Source organism: Amblyomma maculatum, chromosome 2 (genome assembly GCF_055883805.1).
Source record: "Amblyomma maculatum isolate TAMU_Amacu chromosome 2, ASM5588380v1, whole genome shotgun sequence".
NCBI classification, from domain to species: Eukaryota; Metazoa; Arthropoda; class Arachnida; order Ixodida; family Ixodidae; genus Amblyomma; species Amblyomma maculatum.
Window position 1 is genome coordinate 17,005,484 of NC_139345.1, and position 21,042 is coordinate 17,026,525.

General features: G+C 47.9%; 1 protein-coding gene across 1 annotated transcript; it reads right to left on the reverse strand.

Moving 5' to 3' along the window:
* Window positions 1-16,149: 16,149 nt before the first annotated feature.
* LOC146198054 (uncharacterized) lies at window positions 16,150-20,670 on the reverse strand. Its single transcript, XM_084591840.1, has 2 exons — window positions 20,416-20,670; window positions 16,150-17,083 (listed from the first exon to the last, which is right to left on the reverse strand). Exons 1-2 carry the CDS (start codon window positions 20,668-20,670, stop codon window positions 16,676-16,678), a joined length of 663 nt encoding a protein of 220 aa, XP_084447966.1. The 3' UTR covers window positions 16,150-16,675.
* Between the last annotated feature and the right edge of the window lie 372 nt (window positions 20,671-21,042).

Sequence of the window (21,042 nt, forward strand, 5' to 3'; positions counted from 1 at the left end):
TAAAGAGAAGAAAAAAAAAAGGAGGGGGGCAGATACGGGTGAATTAGAAGCTAAAAATAGGGAAGAGATAAATATATTTCTTTTAATTTTTTGGCTAGGCGGCGCAACCGTCCGATACAAAGGGCAGAGCCACTATCATCCATCCATCCATCCAGCTGGCGCTGGCGAATGCAATGCACGCAGTTGTCGTCAAAAGCTGTAGGAAAATAGCGAAAGTAGCGCATCGTTGTACGACCGGGGCTAATTACAGTTCTAGAAGAGCAGGAACCATGGAAACGAGACGGTTCAGTGACGTGTAGGTGTTGTTCATAAGCAGAATTCAAGCCACGTTTACATCTTTTGCAAGCATTTTGCGACAGCACCCTACTTCACTATCAGGTGAGCTGTGGCAATTTTGCGCTTGAGATCACTGAGAAGAGCCTTGATCCTGAATAGATCTTTCCAGAAAGCTTTCTTTATTTACATCCCAGCCTTTTTTTCTGTTGATGTGCAACAATTAGTTGATGTTTAGTTTCTTCACCCGCAAATGATTCAGTGTTTATAATTGATTTTTAGTTTCTTTCTTCACCCGCAGATGATTCAGTGTTTGCGATCTTGGTTGACGCCCTACTGTGGCATCTATTCTTACTAAGTAGGAGCGAAATTGCTTCAGTTTTTCCAAATTAGTGCCGAGAATTTGTCATAAAAGACGAAAACAGTTATCTGAATGTGGTGACACGGGGCTTAGACGTTCCTTATCTCTGTAAATGAAATGTAGCAATGAACGATTCTCTAACGTATTGTGTGCTATCCGAGCAAATGTGGCCATTAAGGTGAGGCCTGGAGGAAGCTAAGTAGCCGTGTGATGAATTGGTTGTAGGCTCGCTATTCTATGAGCCAACGACCGAGCTTATGAATAACAAACAAATGTGTCAGTTTTTGCAAATTGATCACCTCGAGGGTGCACTCTGCGTTTATCAAGAAATATGTACGAATTAAGTTTAAAACGAGCAAATTACAGCGAAACCTCTCCTTTTCTAGCAGTGCTCATCTTAAAATCAATTAAAACATTGCTTGTCATAATATGGTTGCGAACATTTTCTGGGGACATACCATCTGCCTAACTACAATTACTGCAGTACAAAGACATCTCCTATATCTCCGAATAACACTGTTCCGCTCTAGAAAATCAGTAAATGTGGCAAGCATCGCTGGGGGCTGCTAATTGAGATGCTCATGCCACCTTTTTATTGCGAAAGCAATACCACGACAGCCAAAGCGAGACCTTGGGTGGCCACACCTATGCTGTGAAGAGGCAGCTATGCTGTGAAGAGGCAGCTATGCCGTGAAGAGGTGCAGCTATGCCGTGAAGAGGTGCAGCTACGGTCTCCATAAAAATATCAGCCTGCCATGACATTTGAATTCACGTTACCCCTATGCCACGGGCAAGAGCCGCCAACTCGGGTCGCTCCTTTCATATGGGAGGGTGATATCAGAATCAGCCTGCCAGAACCGTGTGCATTCTCGTTACCCCTATGACATGCAGGCAAGTCCATACGGCTTGGTTGAAGCGTGACTTTATGTGCGGGCTGGTAGCTTAAACTCTCGCATCATACCCTTAAAGGATGAGCTTAAGTGTCCCCAATAATGTAGCACCTTACACTAATAGGGCGTTGTAGGCAAAAGAAGCTTCCGCCGTTGCTTTCGCAATTTAGCCAGGGTTAACCAGAGCTAAACCACAACTAATTTTTTTCTGAGGCAAAGAACTCAGTGTTGCATTATGCAAGGTTACGGTTTCCTTTCAAAACACGATTTTTCACTTGCAAAATGTGTGTGTACATCACAGCAAATTTGAATAGTTCCGATATATACGACATACGCCAGTCTTTTGCACTTTTATCTCCTCCTTTGAACTGACCATCTTGATGTGCAGCGAATGTAACTGAATTTATCTTTTAAATTTGTAGAAGCAACCACCATTCTGTGCTGTTTATTATAATAGCGTGTCTATCAGAACTGCAACTATCAGCAGTTGCATCTGACTTATGGTTATTTATTTGTACGCAGCTGTTTCTTGGGAGTGAAAGCAAGAAGTCATGGTTTGCATTCCGTGCATCATTGCTCCGGTGTTGCTGTTCATCTGGTACCGTTTCATCCAGCCCATTGTGCTTTCGATCTGGAACCCATGGGCTAAAAAGGAGATCCGTATGGATGCAGCTGGGGATTCCTCTGGGAAAGAAAAGGCAGATGAAGTAAGTTCAAGCCCAGTTAAATATATTGCTTCGAGAGGCTTCAAATACAAATGCTGACTATATTCTATTTGCAGACTGCCCTACTCTTGTCTACAGCTTGCTTTAAGTTGCCTCTTATATGTGTGCTTGTCTTGGTTAGCATAAATAGCTATTACGGCGTAAAATGAAAGTTACAAAGTTTGAGAAAAGATTGTTTGAACGAACAGGTCTCTCTCTCTATCACATTTTAACATAACTCATTATGCACTATGAAGGTGTAATGCAGTATTTATGACTTTATGGCAGTATGGCTATGGCTACCATTCTGTAAAATGCTTGGTTTGTACCCGCAGGCAAGAACTCCTTGTTAGATGACACAAGCGTTATAACATAAAGATATTGTACCAGGCTAAACCACCTTCAGCCATTAACATTAGAATTTGCCTAACCATTGCAGATAGTCTTTTTAATTCTTTTTGTCTTATTTCGATGATTTTAGGTCACATATGTTAATTATTATGGGCCAAATCAATACCTTTGCATCCCCTCTAGTTTCTATTCTTTATTTCATTTGAAAGGAAGCAAAATGGCATATTCTGACCAAAGAAAAGACTGTTCTTTATTTTTCCAAAGAAGGATAGCAATCATTATTTTTGACATGCATATGCCAAATTTCTTACAAACCACAAAATAGATAAGAACTGTGTAACTAAAATAACGGAACATATTAATACTCAAGTAGTTGTGGAATCATCTTCTTTTTGAAGATGCACATGACAGGAGAGCATGCATCATTATTGTATGATGTATGCAATTGCATACTAAGAATGTTAAAAGGATATTGTCGGATAGTAAAATCTCTGACTTGTCTAATACAAAAAAAGATTGGGGCATATTTGGAAAAGCCCATTTGCCCTACATAACCCACGTGTAAATTTTAAGTATACTTTGAATTTTTTCTTTTATATGCAAGTCTCTTAGTCTGCTTCTTTTCCATCCCTTATAGGAGACTTTACTTAGGGACTTTCAGCTTCATATATCATATATACAGTACTTATCCTTCTTAATCAGAATATGTGGTACATGGATATTTCGTGCGTTCACATCGGGTTCCTTCAATAAGAAAATTCATACCCTCTGGGAAATAACATTGTGCGAGTGCGTTGAGATCCTAGCAAGGTTTACCGGCTTCCTAGAGAGTAAACCTCCCGAAGGGGTTTTACCAATGGTGTAAGAGCCACTTGGTGAAACTCTCGAAAGTGAAAACAGAAAAGCGTGCTACTTCACAAGTCTGGGGCTGTTTCAGCAACATGTGTGACCTCTCAAGGCATCCTTTTCTACACTACTAGAGCTTGGGCAGTAGTGCAGTTGAATAGGTTCTGACAGTACAGCTTTCCTGTGTTCGACTTATGATGACATGCTCTCAGAATATTATGCTGAGAGTGCAACACAATGTGTGCATGCTGCAGACATTTGTTCTTTTGCTATTCATTGCACTACTGAAGAGCAACCACGAGGATTAAGGGTTGCAAACTAATGGATCAAATTTCAGTGGAGACGTGCAGTGCACGATAGCTATGAAGGCAATATGTCGCCGAAGGGTCTGCTTTTCGCTGACCACGCTGCTGCTCGTTGCTTTAATCTCTATCCAACCGCAAGAAACTTGAAAATAGGTGCTATTTTCTTTGTTGTACCTTGCTGCACAACCAACCACACAACAGCTTGCCGCAATACTGGGAATTAAGTTCGAAAAATGCAGCAGACAGCCCAGGCTTCTGCCTACACCGCGAAAGTCGCTGCTGTCACCAGCACTGCCTCACATCCACCGAGTTCATGGGCTGATGCTTGTCTACACTCAGTAGTCACACAAAAAGTGTGCCACTCTGCCAGCTGTGAAATGTAATTTTGAATGCTGCAGCACTAAAACAGATTTTATATGATATTTTTAGATATACTATATAACTGTGAGAAAAGAGAATTGCTGACTGCCACAGTTTGCAATTTCATGTTTTCTTTTTGCCACTTTCAAACATGAAGCAGTGCACAGTGACAACCTCTCACTGGGAAGACATGACTAAAGATTGCGTTAAGCTACCAGCTTAATGTAACCTTTATCAAACCTTTACACAATATTTAGTCCCTTTCATGGCACAAAACTCTTTGTGCAGCTGTGTGGCCATATTCAGTGAGCAACACTTTTTGAAGCTTGCAACAAAATTCTTTAAAGCAAGTTTTGTCAGTCAGTAACACTTATTTTTGTCAGTCAGTAATACTTATTACCGCCTGCTTCTGGGAAAGAGAGCCATGGCTAGCCTTGACCGCCTAGCAAAGAGCAGATACATTAGACTGCCAACCAAGATCCGTAAAACTAGTGCTATGGTCTTTCCAGTTGTGATGTATGGATGCGAGAGTTGGACTGTGAAAAAGGCTGACCACCGAAGAATTGACGCGTTTGAATTGTGGTGCTGGCGGAGACTCTTGAGAGTTCCTTGGACTGCCAGAAGATCAAATCAGTCTATATTGTCGACCATAAACGCTGACTGCTCATCGGAGGGTCAAATTCTAAAGTTAAAGCTCAGCTACTTTGGTCATCTGATGAGAAGAGAGGAGTCGCTGGAGAAAGATTTGATGTTGGGAAAGGTTGAGGGTCACCGGAAAAGGGGTAGCTAGCGAACAGGTGGTTAGATGGCATCCTTGAGGCGCTGCAGATGAAGTTATGTGATTTTAGGAAGATAGTGAGAGACGGGAAAGTCACGAAGAGTGGACACGACTGAACGACTGAACTGAACTAAATACTACTTATTGCATGCAATGGCAAGTCATGGTGCACAATTTTTTTTGCTCAATTCTCGAGGGTACAGCAAGGTGGTGTATAAAAGGGTAGCATGATACAGATGCTGGTTGCATGTCTGAAACACATGCTACATACAGTATCACATATATTTCAGGAACATGAACATATAGGTTTTTGTACAGTGCAGTGTATTGTCAGCTTCAAATGGTGGGGGAAATTCCTTGCCTTTGAGAATTGTGGTGCACAATGCAAGCAACCTGGAATAGAATGCTCCATTCTGCACTTGTATGCATTGTTGCAAGCTTATTTATGGTTACTTTCATATTCGGGGTGTGGCAGCTCGTGAATGAGGAACTTCTCAACTCATTTGCTGGGTAGAGACTAGAGTTTGTTGTAACTTTTCAAGAGAGGCAAAGAGAGAGAAAGAGAGAAATAAAAGCACTTGTGAGGCATTGCTTCTGGTGCCTTGGTTGCGTAGACAGTCCAAGGAATGGTAGTCTTCCAAGGAACTGTACTGCTTGGATTTTGTTGGCCCGTGCGTTGTCATGAGTAGTGGGGAGCCCTGCTGATCTGTTCGAAATGGTCGGCTCGCAAATGGGAAGGAGACAATGCAACTGAAGTGGCCGTACATCTATTAGTGTAGAGACAGTACAACTTACATACATTTTGTCTCACTTAGTCACATGCGGGATCTCCCTCGTGTATGTGAGTAGATGGGAGCCCCTTAACTGCGAAAATGGATGTGAGTCTGAGTGAGTGGGTAGGTGGAGAAAAATATTAAACTCTCAGGGACTTCCCGCTATGCTGAGGTGTGTTTCTGTATATAGCCCATGCAGTACTACAGTCAATTAGGAGGTCCTTCCCTGATTGTTTTCCATCTAATCCAGATGCAAGATGCTTTGCCAGCATGCATGCACGATTGCACTTTTTATGGATGTGGCATATCAAAATTTTGTCATTAGTAGGAAATTCAAATGGTGGGCAGAAGTAAGAAGCATTCTGGAAGTGTTCTCTTCAGTTCTGTAATGGTACTGACAAGTTTAATTAGGCACGTATGTAGTGTGCAGTGTATATGACAGTTGCACAGATATGTAGTAACTTAAATTCACCCAGAATAGATTCGTTACGTTAACTAAGGCAGACCATAAATCATCCTTAGTCTTTGGTTGGTCTTGCAAAGTGTAAATTGATTGTTTCTTTTATTTAGCTTCTCAGCAGAGTGTTGACAACCATTTTTACTGGTTTTTTATAAGCATTGTGCATTCTGTTTACAGACTGCAGATACTGCCACAACTGGTGGAAGAAATGCATGCAAAGGAGACAGCAGTCCAGTTAAAACACCAGTAGAAGAGGAAGGATTAAAGAAAACAAATTAGTCCACTACGAGCCACTACTGTCGACATTCCTGTCACACGTGTTGAACTGTCATTTTTTATTTTAATTATTGTGTGTTGCTGTTCAGTTATATGCAGTGTACATGAGCTTGAAATTCCTCTGTGCTATGTTATGAAAAGTTACTTATCAATAAACCGTTTAGCTTTTGGCATCATTTTTGAAACATAAATTATTCATTTCCTTCTCTAACATTTTTATTGGAGTAAGAACTTTACCTTTAGCCAGGCATATGCAAGGCTTGATTGCCAGCTGCATCAAAACCTGATGTTCTGGATGTGGCAAAAAAAAAATAGTTGTTACAATTTAAATTACCAAAAACCATTTGTGAATCTGAGCAAAGCATTCTCTGGCAATTGGGTGACACCCCTAGTATACAGAGCACTATGCCCGTAGTCGAGCCCCTATAGGAACTGCGGCAGCTTATGTCATAATCCACATGTAAAGGTCACTGGTCCTCCAGGTTTGAGTTGGACAGTGCCTCTGCTTTTGTGATGGGTTTTGTGTATTGGGGACTGCTGTGTTGCATTGGCATCCCACTGATTGTGATATATATGCTTCGTCTCACAAGACGTTTGCAGCACTGTGAAAGGCAGAGGCACCTCGGTCCAATCAGCATCATGTGCACTACAATAGGCAATTGGGCTCCTAACGCCTCCAAACAGGAGCCACTCTCATTAGGGACGCCGCTGTGGCATGCGATCTGGATAAATCTACCTTCCTCGTCACACGTCAGGCACGACTCCGGAAAATTCTTGTCATAGCGTAGACTGTCGCCTTGTACCCGAAGTGGCTGACATTGCAGTCAGGCACGACTCCGGAAAATTCTTGTCGTAGCGTAGACTGTCGCCTTGTACCCGAAGTGGCTGACATTGCACTCGGTGCTCACCTTCAGCAGAGCCACTGTAGATCGCACTCCGTCCAGCTCTTCATATCGTACGCAGTGCAGATTTCTCACGTGATCAGAAGGATATCCTCCATACGAGAAGGCCTCAAGAGAAAGGGGATTCTTGAAGTTTCTAAGGTCTTCAAATATCCTACTACAATGCACGCGTTGTAAGAATGGGTAAGACGCAGCCGTACGTAAAACCTTCAAGATGCCGGTCGGGGTTCCTACCACCTATATAAACAAGCACTCCTTGTGTTGAGCATGTGCACATGCATGCACAACCGATACGCGAGGCGGCCCACATGCTGAAAACGACTCGTCTTCAAGTGGTATTCGCTTAATCAATTCATTGATTTGAGTCCATCCCTCGCCAGAAGTTGGAGCAGCAAATTATATTGCTCCCGCCGCAGCGGTCGACAGTTCTGGACTGCGCACCCTTACGCTATCCGGGCTCCACGACGGGCGGGGCACTGCATGGCTGCCTACATGCAAAGGCATCTGAAACGCTTGTTGGGGAGGTGGTGAAGGGTGGCTGTTCCTGACCCTACGGGGCTGGGACTGGTAGATCAACGCCGCTTGCGGCGGGGGGCTAGCCTGCCACCATATTTTTATCTGCTGTAGGCCGTCATTACACCCGCTACCGTTTCGGTGGTGGACGACGGCTGTTTCGACTCGTCTCTCCCTCTTCTTTTTCTTTCTTCTATATTTTCTCTTCTGTCCGCACGAGGCAGCGGAAGTGGCTCAGCTACAGAGCCAAAGCAGGCCCGTGCATTTTCTTTTCCTTCTTCCTTCAGTCGCAACAACAACTCTGTGCACACCGCACAGTACACGAGCACCAAGAAGTTCACTGTAACCGAACTTCACTTTTTCTAGAACTGCTGGTCAGGAAATTCTAGGCACTATATAGTTGTTGTATGACTCCCTCATCTATAGATCTACATCACAGCCATCTTTCGGCATTTGAAACCTAACCGAAGCAGTCTGGGGAAAATTAATATATTGTTTACCACTTAACGCTGGCTTTCATGTTTAGCAGTAGGCTGCGCATCGTTCCACAGATAGCTGTCTCGGCAGGTTGTTGTTGTGGCTGTAGGAAGAAGTAAAAGAAAAATTGGCTGTGGCTTAGCTTGGTTATAAGCCTGGTAGTTGCGAAGCAATACGTGGGTTCTGCTATTGTACCGCTTGTGGTGATGCTCTGGTTATGCTTATGCTAGTATGGCTATGGCGATACTCTTGGCTGTGCTATGTCTCTGCTGTTTGGTATGGGTAAACATGCACAGACAAGAATGACGACACACACGTTACTCATTTTCATCTTTTATTCAAACCTATAAATATGCTGGAACGAGATGCACATTCCACACTGTCGGCCAAACTTCCTCGCTTGCTTCTGCCGTTGATTCTGCTGCCGAATACGCTGAGCGTTTTTTTCGCCTGGCTGCATCTTGAGCTCGTAGCTTGAAAAGCCGTTCTTCTCGTTCTTCTTCTGTCTCCGTAGCTCGCTGATGCTTTCTCTTTGCAACCTGCCGAAGCGTATAGGCTGGAGGCGGCATCTCATGGGCTTGACGAGAAGAGCGGGAGTCAGGCAGCGGCCGTGGCTATGCGCCGCGCAAGGCGGCGGCGTGAGGTGGGGCCCCGTTTTTAAGCAGATGGTATGACGTCACATAGCGCGCAGCGCCCCTGGTGAGAGGAGCGGGAGTCAGGCCGCGGCCATGGCTATGCGCCGCGCAAGGCGACGGCCTGAGATGGGGCCGCGTTTTTACACAGATGGTATGACGTCATACAGCGAGGTCACGCGAAAGGTCAAGCATGGCTATGCGGCCGCGGCATGGCACGGGCTGAGGTGGTAGCTAAAGTAGTATTGCTTCGCAATAAAATGCACGGGCCTGCTACTGGCTCTGTAGCTCAGCCACCTCCGCTGCCTCGTGCAGACAGAAGAGAAAATAGACAAAAAAGAAAAGGAAGAGGGAGAGAGAGGCGCGCTGCAACAACAGCCGTCGTCCCCCACCGAAACGCTGGCGGGTGCAATGACGGCCTACAATAAGTGGTTCAGAGGAAGGAAAAGATGCAGTACCTGTCACACTTGTCTCTGTGGACACGAGACAAGTGTGACAGGTACTGCGTCTTTTCCTTCCTCTGAACCACTTATTGTAGACCGTCATTACACCCGCCACCGTTTCGGTGATGGACGACGGCTGCTGCGGCGCGCCCTCTTCCTTTTCTTTCTTCTCTATTTTCTCTTTCTGCACGAGGCAGCGGATGGCCCCGCCGGGGTGGTGCAGTGGTAAGACGCTCGACTACTGTGTCGGAGTACCCGGGTTCGAACCCGACCTCGGCTTCTGCGTTTCGATGGAGGCGAAACGAAGAGGCGTCCGTGTGCTGTGCGTTGTCAGCGCGTGTGTTGTGTTGTGGCTGTAGGAAGAAGGAAAAAAAATGCACGGGCCTGCTACTGGCTCTGTAGCTGAGCCACCTCCGCTGCCTCGTGCAGATAGAAGAGGATATAGAGAAGAAAAGCAAGAGGGAAAGAAAGACGCGCGCCGCAACAACAGCCGTCGTCCACCACCAGCGGTGGCGTGTGCAATGACGGCCTACAACAGATAAAAATTCGGTGCCAGGCCAGCCCCCCGCTGCAAGCAGCGGTGACCCACCTGCACCAGCCCCATCAGGGCAGATACCCTTGTCAGCGCACGTTAAAGATCCCCAGGTGATCGAAATTACTCCGCAGCCCTCCACTACGGCTCCTCTTTCTCTTTCCATTTTCACTCCCACCTTCCCTTCTCTTACGGCGCGGTTGAGGTGTCCGCAAAAACAAGCGAGACAGTTATCGTGCCTTTCCCTTCCTATTAAGAAATCAGGCAGCGGAGGTGGCTCAGCTACAGAGCCAGTAGCAGGCCCGTGCATTTTCTTTTCCTTCTTCCTACAGCCACAACAACCTGTCAACACAGCTATCTGTGGAACGATGCGCAGCCTATTGCTAAACATGAAAGCCAGCGTGAATTAAGTGGTAAATAATATATAATTAATTTTCCCCAGGCTGCTTCGGTTAGGTTTCAAATGCCGAAAGATGGCTGTGATGTAGATCTATAAATGAGGGAGTCATACAAAAACAATATAGTGCTTAGAATTTACTGACCAGCAGTTCTAGAAAAAGTGAAGTTTGGTTACAGTCAACTATACTCGGGGACAACTTTCTGTGGCAATGTGGTGGAAGCTATGGAGCCTACAACAGATAAAAATTCTGTGGCAGACTAGCCACCTGTCCCAGCCCCATCAGGATGGTTGTTTGGTTTGTGGGGTTTAACGTCCCAAAGTGACTCAGGCTATGAGAGACGCCGTATGGAGGACCCCGGAAATTTCGACCACCTGGGGTTCTTTAACGTGCACTAACATCGTACAGCACACGGACGCCTTGCTTTTCGTCGCCGGATGGCTCAGGCTATGAGAGACGCCGTAGTGGAGGACTCCGGAAATTTCGACCACCTGGGGTTCTTTAACGTGCAGTAACATCGTACAGCACACGGACGCCTTGCTTTTCGTCACCTTGCCGCCGAGGCCGGGATTCGAGCCCGCGTCCTTGGGAACATTAGTCGAGCGCCGTAACCACTGCACCACCCCGGCGGGGAGTACGAAAGCGAAGGAGCGTCATCAAGTAAGCGTGGTGTGAGCGCAAGCCTCACGATTAAACTGCATTTGATTGGACTGGTTTAAATTGGGACTAACTAGTCTCTAACTAGTACTAATTAGCCATTAGTCACGACTAAATTGTCATGAGTAATGACAATGATTGGCTATGAAGTTATCGCATGGTGACATCGGCTGTGATGTCATGGCCGGATGTGACGTCATGTAATAACCAGAAGTGAAGTCGATGGCGTCATATCTGGCCATGACGTCAGGACTGGTGATGTCACCAGACGAACCTCACCTGACAGCGGGGGTACCAGCCTACGTCCCAATTTATCAATGGTCGATGATTTCCCGCCAGATGTTAGACTAAATAATAGAGAAGCTGTCGCGTGGAGGCGGCTACAAACTAATACGTTCATGAACCCGGTCTGGGCGTTTCACGCGCTGCCAGACTTTAGGGACAATGATCTCTGCAAACACTGTGGGGCGAGAGGGACCCTCGACCACATAATTTGGGAGTGCACACAATCTCCAGGGATAGGGCAAAATATTACAAGTAGAGAAGCCTGGGATACCCTGCTGCGAAGCGCGGACCCTGCGATCCAGCACCGCACCGTCCATCTGGCGGAAGAGGCCGCAGCAAGCCATGGGCTACCTGCCAGCCTCTAATCCGCGGGCGCACGACTCCCCGTTTCCGATGGAATTAAAAGTTGTACAACCAACCAATCACCTGACAGCGGGGGTACCAGTCTACGTCCCATTTTATAATGGTCGATGATTTCCCGCCAGATGTTAGACTAAATAATAGAGAAGCTGTCGCGTGGAGGCGGCTACAAACTAATACGTTCATGAACCCGGTCTGGGCGTTTCACGCGCTGTCAGACTTTAGGGACAATGATCTCTGCAAACACTGTGGGGCGAGAGGGACCCTCGACCACATAATTTGGGAGTGCACACAATCTCCAGGGATAGGGCAAAATATTACAAGTAGAGAAGCCTGGGATACCCTGCTGCGAAGCGCGGACCCTGCGATCCAGCACCGCACCGTCCATCTGGCGGAAGAGGCCGCAGCAAGCCAAGGGCTACCTGCCAGCCTCTAATCCGCGGGCGCACGACTCCCCGTTTCCGATGGAATTAAAGTTGTACAACCAACCAATCACCTGACAGGGGTACCAGTCTACGTCCCAATTTATAATGGTCGATGATTTCCCGCCAGATGTTAGACTAAATAATAAAGAAGCTGTCGCGTGGAGGCGGCTACAAACTAATACGTTCATGAACCCGGTCTGGGCGTTTCACGCGCTGCCAGACTTTAGGGACAATGATCTCTGTGGGGCGAGAGGGACCCTCGACCACATAATTTGGGAGTGCCCACAATCTCCAGGGATAGGGCAAAATATTACAAGTAGAGAAGCCTGGGATACCCTGTTGCGAAGCGCGGACCCTGCGATCCAGCACCGCACCGTCCATCTGGCGGAAGAGGCCGCAATAAGCCACGGGCTACCTGCCAGCCTCTAATCCGCGGGCGCACGACTCCCCGTTTCTGATAGAACTAAAAGTTATACAACCAATCACCTGACAGCCTGCGGGGCCCTCCTGACCCCCCCCCCCCCCCCCTCCCCGGCCTGCGTGCCAGGGGCGGGAGATGAGGGTTCCTTTTCGATGGAAATAGTTTTAATTAATTCATTCATTCATTCCCGCCGGGCGTTCGATCCAAGCGTCCGTGCAGCGCCATTCATTTGGCGTTTCCTCGAACGCCGCACCACACAGCATAAATAATAATAATAATAATAATAATAATAATAATAATAATAATAATAATAATAATAATAATTGGTTCACAGGAAAGGAAAGGCGCAGTATGTCACACTTGCTCTGTGGACACCTGAACCACGCCGTAAGGGAGGAAGGTGAGAGTGAGAGAGAGAAAGAGGAGTCGTAGTGGAGGGCTACGGCGTTACTTTGACCACTTGGGGATCTTTAACGTGCGCTGACATCACATACCTCTCCGTTTCGCCTCCATCGAAACGCAGCTGCCCAATCCCCAACCCCTTGAGCGATGGGAGACCTTGTTATCCAGCCCCGTCCTGTCGATTCTAGCTCGCACTGACGGAGGGAGGCCAGGAGCTGCTGGGAACATATGGGTCTCGCAACTATAGGGAACCACACCATCTGGTGCCTGCATGCACCACCGAATTATTTCGGGCCTAATAAATGTTCATTACTCCTCCTGCCGGCGATCGGGATCGAATCCGGGTACTCTGGTACAGTAGTCGGGCGTCTTACCACTGCACCACCGCGGCAGGGCACCACACAGCATATAGCAGCAGACAGTTCAGCGGGCTTTAGCGTCGTTTCAAACTGGGTTACAGGAAAGAGAAGACGCAGTATCTGTCACAATTATCCGCGGACACCTTAACCGAGTCGTAAGGAGAAGGAAGGAAGGTAGGAGTGAAAATTTAGAGAGATAGAGGTGCCGTAGTGGAGGGCTTAAGACCACCGCGCAACCGACGTTTTCGCCTCACCGAACTTCTGTGGTCATAAGTGTCCCCTATGGTGTAAATAAACTACTATATGCAAAGATCACGTCTTTACTTTCAAGCCAAATCTAAGCGTAGCCATGCAGATAGCCTTCGCGTAACTCCAGGTTTAACCACAAGCTAAACCACAGCTAATTATTTTTATATTCAGGAGGTCGAATATGACGACGGAACTATAAAAACGCGGTAACCACGCGGCGCAAGTAACATGGATCTTCAGGAGAATAGTATTTAACGGCAGAGGCCTCAAGGAGAGAAAATCCTTGAGATTAATGCAGGCAGACATAAGTCGAATATGCTATGCCACACCAGAGTCCTTAATGACTCTGGCCACACCGTTCAACACCAGGACGAACGAAAAGACAAGATAGACACGCTCATCAGGCGTTGCGTAAAGAGGGCACTGGGTCTCCACCTCCTCATCTACGGACCGCCTGCTAGAAATGGGGGTACATAACGGCTGGACGTTACTTGGTGAAGCGGTGAGAATCGGGCAACATGAATGATAAAGTGGAACAAGCACGAGTCGAACAATCTTAGAATATGTGCAGTGGGCCGACAAACTGATAGCAACACCGACGACAATCGTCCTACCGCCACAATGTCGCGAGAACATCATGATTCCTCCCCTCTTCCGCAGCATGCACCCAAAGGAGTGAAGGGAAGAGAGAAGCGCTGGTTAAAAGCAGCACGAAAGAATTCAGACTACAAGAGGTCGCTTAAGTAGACGCTGCAAGCGGCCGATCGGGGGCGACAGTCGCCGCGGTAGTCGACCCTCCATCGCCATCACCACCTCCATCGGGAGCAGAAACATAGACACGGCTGAAGAGGTCGCAAATTAATAGCGCTTGCTGGCATCGTAACCAAGGCTAGCTTGAACCTTAGCGAAAGCAAAACTGCTATCTGGATTACCGGGAAAGGCATTGCCTCGCAAGAAACGAGCCGCATTCTATCCACAGTCTATATCTAGTTTAAGATAAGCTAACTTGTTCCTGGGTGAGTTGGTTACATTCCATTCTTAATATTTAAAGGCGCGAATAACACGGGAGAAACACAGTGAATACGATGGGACGAAGTACCTCGGGGACAGCCAAAATCGACCGCAAATTCACCCTAATCTGGGTCCCACGTACGTCCGTCGTTGGTAATGAGGCGGCCGACGCTTAAGCCCGAGGTCTCTTTTTCCAGGCAAACGTGGAGCCGCCCCCGATTGCTAGGAGATGGACGAACGCTTGGAAATCAATACGGAACTCACAGAAATCGTCGAAAATTATAGATTAGGAAGATGTGTGATGTCACAACCGGGTAGCCTGGCGGCGATTACAAGCCGGAAACTTCACTAACCCCGTCTGGTTGCTTCACATCTGGATATATGACAGAAAAGATGATAAATGTAAAATCTGCGAAGCGAGGGGGACCTTCTACTGAATAGTTTGGGAATGCCCCAGATCCCCGGGTGCTATGGACAACATTAAAAGTAGACAAGCCTGGGAGACACTGCTGCGAAGCGAGGTCCCCGCTAACCAGCAATGAGCCATTCGCCTGGCAGCTGAGACCGCGAAGAACCAATATATCTACGCCAGTATTGAGACCGGAGGTCCCAGCCCCCGTTCCTCAGTCCTGCGTGCCAAGAACGGGGAGTAGGAGGCCTCCTACATCGGGCCGCCGCATTGCAACAGCTCTCGACAATGTCTCGCCGATTGGTATAAAATGACTGCTGCCGTGTCAGCAGCCATCCAGAGGACGAAGCTTGCCGAGAGGCTACCGCACAGAGACGAAGTGAGGCAGGTGGCGAAGCATATGCCTCTTCGTTTTGATTACTTTGGTTTAGCCGGGTTAAACATTTCTCTAATTTCCCCGCCGGGGTGGCGCAGTGGTTACGGCGCTCGACTACTGTTCTCAAGGATGCGGGATCGAATCCCGACCTCGGCGGCCGCTTTTCGATGGAAGCGAAAAGCAAGGCGCCCGTGTGCTCTGCGATGTCGGTGCACGTTAAAGAACCACAGGCGGTCGAAATTTCCGAAGGCCTCCACTACGGTGTCTCTCATAGCCTGACTCGCTTTGGGACGTTAAACCCTACACACCAAACCAAATTATTTGCCTAATTTTTCATTTGCGTAACCAGAAAACCCTTACTATATACTAACTGTCGCGGACGAATTTTGTATGTAGGTTACTGCAGACGAGGTTGTAGCTGACTAAAAAACACATGCGCAAGACTGTTGCAACTCACCAGTCAAGCTCGTTACTACATCTATAAGAGGCCTGCTTTTGAGCTGTCAGCTTATGTTAACTGGTAGCTAGAATTTGTGAGATTGCACGTTGAAGCAGCACACGGAATAACAACGCGATGCAGCAGGTACGAACTAAAACCGGCATCTCCGGCAGTTTCTTCCACGCGAAAACACGCTTGTTCTGCTTGGCAAAAACAAAAATAAGGGTTCTTCGGTGCTACCATTTGCCAGGTTGCTCACAGCAGCCCGTATGCGACATATGGCTGACATAGTTCTACGCTGAGGTAAAAATTCCAGCTTTTAGGCGGTTCAGTTCCCAAGCGGAAGCACGCCAGTTCTGGTTGGCAAAACCAAAATAATGGTTCTTCACCGCCGTTAAGATTTGACGCTTGGAAGTCTGGAACAAAGTAGTTTTCGTAATAGTATTTTAATGCAGCATATACAGAAACCAACAAGCCACGGAGAGAAATACCGTCCGCATTCAAAGAGAAGATCTAATTTAAACATAATTACATACCTATACGTGTGATGAAAATGAAGTAACGAACTCCTCTCCCCTTTGGATGTGTTCTAAGCACATTATCCTAATCGAATACGTAGCATTTTAACAGGAAATGCAGATGCGTATGTATAAATCGGCGGCCTGACCTAAAGAAAAGTACGGGATTATTAACGCGCAGAAATGTATTTGTTTTGCATTCATTAATTATAGTCTCACAGACATAGTCTGGAGCGATGCATTTTCTGAACCGCAGATGACGTTTCGGGGCTCATCAGCAAGCAAACTTCTTTTCAGTGGCAGCATCGGCGGTAAGCTTCTTTGTCGCTATCCGTCGCGTGCCAACGAGCGCTCGCACTTTCGCGCCAGATCGTAAGGTATGAAGAAAGCACCTCTGAATTGAAGCGCGTACATGCATTAATTCGCTGCAGCCGTTTTGAAGTTCGTGATATTGCAGTCGAGGGAATGAAATGCTCAGATGTTCGAGCGCTCAGGGCAGCCTCCTGTAGCCGAGGAGTGCCTTTCCTGGCGCAAGGCCAATCCTCCGGGCCCGGTTATAGCGGCTGGCCGATGACCCATCGTCGTCGGTCGAGTAGACGTCTAGGTCCTCAAGTTCAGTTATGCCGATGTCGGAGGGACTGCGTCTCATGGCTCCGCTGATCACGTACGCGACGAACCAGTAGACCAAAACGACCAGAGACAGTGTGACCACGACGACGATGATGCCGACTAAGATGAACCGCTCGGCGTTGTGAAAACCGTCAGAGACGGAACCGAATTTGAGCCGGCGTATCTTCGCCCGCTTGTCCTTGTCCATGCCTGGCACCACGAACTTCTCAATGTTCTTGAGCATGGTGTCCTTCAAGGAGTCTCGAAAGGCGACCCTAAGCTCGGGATCCTGCCAAGAGAAGCGGTTGAAGCCCATCACACGCAAATGCGGTGGCGAATACATTCGGATACAACTCAAGAATCTAGATCGAATCGGCAGATGGCCCTCAAAGGAGGCCCTTCAGCCTACGGCATATATACCAATTATGATGAGATGGTTAATCCCATTAAGATGTGGTGAATCTTATCGCCGACACCCTGCGATGCCCTGCTAGAAAGAACTCGCGGACTGAAGCGGAGCAGCGGAAATCAGTTCCTTAGCTCCACGTCATGGTGGATCGCGACAGCGCTTCGCGATTTGGTCTGTCGTGTGAGCAGCTGAAGCTTGACAATCGCTGTGAGCATCGCTTCCAGTAAGTAGCATGTACGCTGGCGGCAGTCTTCAGTTCTAAGGGGACTACCCATGTCGCATCACAAAATAAACCGTCATGATTTTGGGTGCCAGAGCGGCTTATATATATCGCTAGGTCCAGCGCTGGAGCTCAAACCATCCTAGGGGTGAGGGAGCTTTTACTCGATCGGCCGCACATGGGCCACACAAAGTTTCTCTCTCGCCCGGGGCCGGAAGGCGCCTCCAGGAAAGCGATGAAGTACAAAAGCTAACTGAACTCTGATGAGGCGGCGGTGGCCAGGCCAAGTTTTTTAGGAGTTGCCAGACTGCTTCCCTCTCACGCCTTCGCAGTCGGACATAACGAAACTATAGTTATGACAGCAAAGTACGCTCTACTGGCAGGCTGCACATACCACAACCTGCCATAGGCAACCCGTCAAAAATGCTAGAAGGCAATGACGTGCTCAGTTTACTTTTTCTGCCGGCACAAAATTTATGAGCGTAAACACGGCGCTCTACAGTCAGAGCAGTCTAGCGAGCGCTGGTATGGAGTTCACGTGCGAGATACGCACGGTTGAGCGGGATGCATTCCCTGCCATCAATGAGGTCTCGACTTTCTAGGCGTGCTGTCTTCAATTGTTACCTACAACACGCGGTGATGACAGCTCAAGAAAGGCACGCATTTGTATGCTACACGCCGAGTGTGCAGCGGCAAGAATTCTGATGTGCTATCCAACTCTCAAGTTTCACATCAGATTACTTGCGCATGCATGGGAAAGCTACCAGACCGTTTAGTGATCAGCGCTGTGTGTTGAAGACAGCGAGCGGGAGATGGCAGGGAGCGCATCATTTCACGTAACAGCCTTAGCCGCGCGTATATCGTATGCAAAGTGCCAACGCATGCTAGGCTGCACTGATTGTACAGCGCGGCACGCTTTGTTGTGTTCACGCTAAAAACATTTCACTGTATAGTACATATGTGTCGATCGGTCTGAATCCCTGTCGCAAACTAGCCGGTAACTTTAACAGCCGATAGGTGCTAAATGGAAAGCGAAATGATACGAACGCCGCACCAATAACGGTTGCCTTACAATTTTACTACGAAATAAGGTGCGTTATTTTTTGCGACCCCGTTTTTATCAGTTCCTGGTTATGGCGACATCAGCGGATCCCTTTTAGACCAAACGAGCTGCCTATGACTTGCATAAAATTTTCGAAAAACAAAAAAAAAAAAAAAAAAAAAAACAACCCCGGCAGAATCTGCACTAGAGAAATATGCTGAAGTGATCAGCGTTGCTGTGTTGTCCTCGAGATGTGTTAGCGCGATTCCGCGAGTGACAGATACTGCGCCTTTCCTTATAGAACGTCACACAACTCTGATGCGAATGCGTTCAAAAGAACGCTGGTTGTGTTCGACAAGTTTGGTTTGGTTTGGTTTGTGGGGTTTAACGTCCCAGAGCGACTGAGGCTATGAGAGACGCCGTAGTGGAGGACTCCGGAAATTTCGACCACCTGGGGTTCTTTAACGTGCACTGACATCGCACAGCAAATGGGCGCCTTGCTTTTCGCCTCCATCGAAAAGCGGCCGCCGAGGCCGGGATTCGATCCCGCGTCCTTAAGAACAGTAGTCGAGCGCCGTAACCACTGCGCCGCCCCGGCGGGGCTGTTCGACAAGTGGCGTGCGATGTACCACGTGCAGCAACGCTCACGCTTTCGCGTTTCTCCACTGCAGATTCTGCAGTGCTCTATGAATTTTTCAGATTGCAGTTGGTTGATTACCTCTTTACACACTTTGTAACCAATCCCACCATTTGCGTACGCAAATCACGCACGCAAATCACATTCACCAAATTATTTCTCCAGCGGGATTTTTTTGGTCCTCCATCATATCAACCATTCTTTTTATAATTTTGTTCGAACGTAACCGTGATGGCAATTCTGGTGACACGACACTGCCGATATACCTATTTAATGCCTACGCATTATAATAACATGCACGCCGTGAGGGCGCCCCGTCCCGCCCGCATCACTTGGGATCGCCAAATGGGAAGACGCACCCAAAGCCCATGTTACGTCAGTAGGAAGCGGCGACAACTCGCGGTAAGATGTTGGCCCAACCGGGTACGAGGGACTTTAGGTACGAAGGGTCGCCAAGAGCACTTTTTTTAATGTTTCCTAATTATAGGGCACACGCCGAGCTTTTAAATTTTACTCCAATATTCAAAGACCACGTCTACAGATTTTTTTTTTTTTTGCAAGAAACTATTACCAAATATCAGAAATGGGAAACTATATGGTATGACACCGCTCTGAACACTGCACAAATAATGTTTGAGTCCCAATGTAGTGTCTGAAATCACAACCCGGGGCATTTGTTTCCAACGCCAGCGGCAATTGATTTTTGAGGCGATGGAAATCAAGAGAAACGGGAACTGAGTGAGTGCAGCATGAGAAAAGCGAAAATAGGAACCGACGTGCCCGCCGTGACCGGTGGCTATGATGTCCGGCTACTGAATCGGAGTTCCCAGGTTCGAACCCGACTATAGCGGCAGCGGTTCGATGGAAGTTGGTTCGTTGACAGGAAAGGAAAAGCGCAGTATCTGTCACACTTCGCCGTGGACACCGGACCCGCGCCGTAAGGGACGGGTGGAAGGTGGGCGTGAAAGTGGAGGGAAAAGGAGACGTACGTAGTGGGGGCTACGGAGTAATTTCGACCACCTGGGATCTTTACTGTGCACTAACATCGAACAGCCCACGGACGCCTCTCCGTTTCGATGGAGGCGAAACGCAAATGCGCCCGTGTGCTGTGCGATGTCAACGCGCGTTAATCTCCAGGTCGTAACAGGTGACCACTGTGTAACTGCGCCTTACATCACTCTCAAAGCCTGTGAGCACGTCATGCTGCCATGTGCACTTACGTGACAACGGCGAGCAAACATGCATTTACTCCACTCTATTGATTAGACCGTACCCTACGTCCCGCCAGTACGCCAGGATACAACACGCCTTGCCTTCTCTGCGAGTATCAGGCGGGTCACGTTCTCGTAAAGGCTGAGCAGCATCGTTGGCAGGCGGCTATCATGCACGCCCACCACGGTCCCATTGATGTTGAGCATTCCTCCATGGTCACCAGAGGCACGGCTGATGGGCAGCAGCACCCGGCGGCCCTCCGCGACCAGAACCGGAGACTGCCCGGACTCGGCAGTCGCGGCAGCGTGCGATAGCCGAGCAGCCAGGAGCACGGCGCACAGGACCCCTTCCGCCATGGCCCCTTGTACCGCGCCGGCTTCCGAAAACAACGTCATCATCATCATACCAATCCAATCCAAACAAAACCACGCATGCGCAAGGAATGACACTAGTAAGGAGAAAAGGTAGAGTTCCAGAAGTATTGAGATGAACTCTGTTTAAAGGCCGGTAGATTCGGCTGAGAAAACAGCGCACGAGAAGAGGACGCTAACCACATAACACAAACGTAAAACGTGCCGAGTTGGACGGAATCGTGCTGTGCAACTGAGCGACGCACCCCTTTTTCTTACAAGTCTGCTTAAATTCAGTTCGAACGCAATACTAATCCTTGTCAACCGTAGTGGTATGTTTCCCGGCGTCACACCGACGGCGCGTTACATCTAGGACGA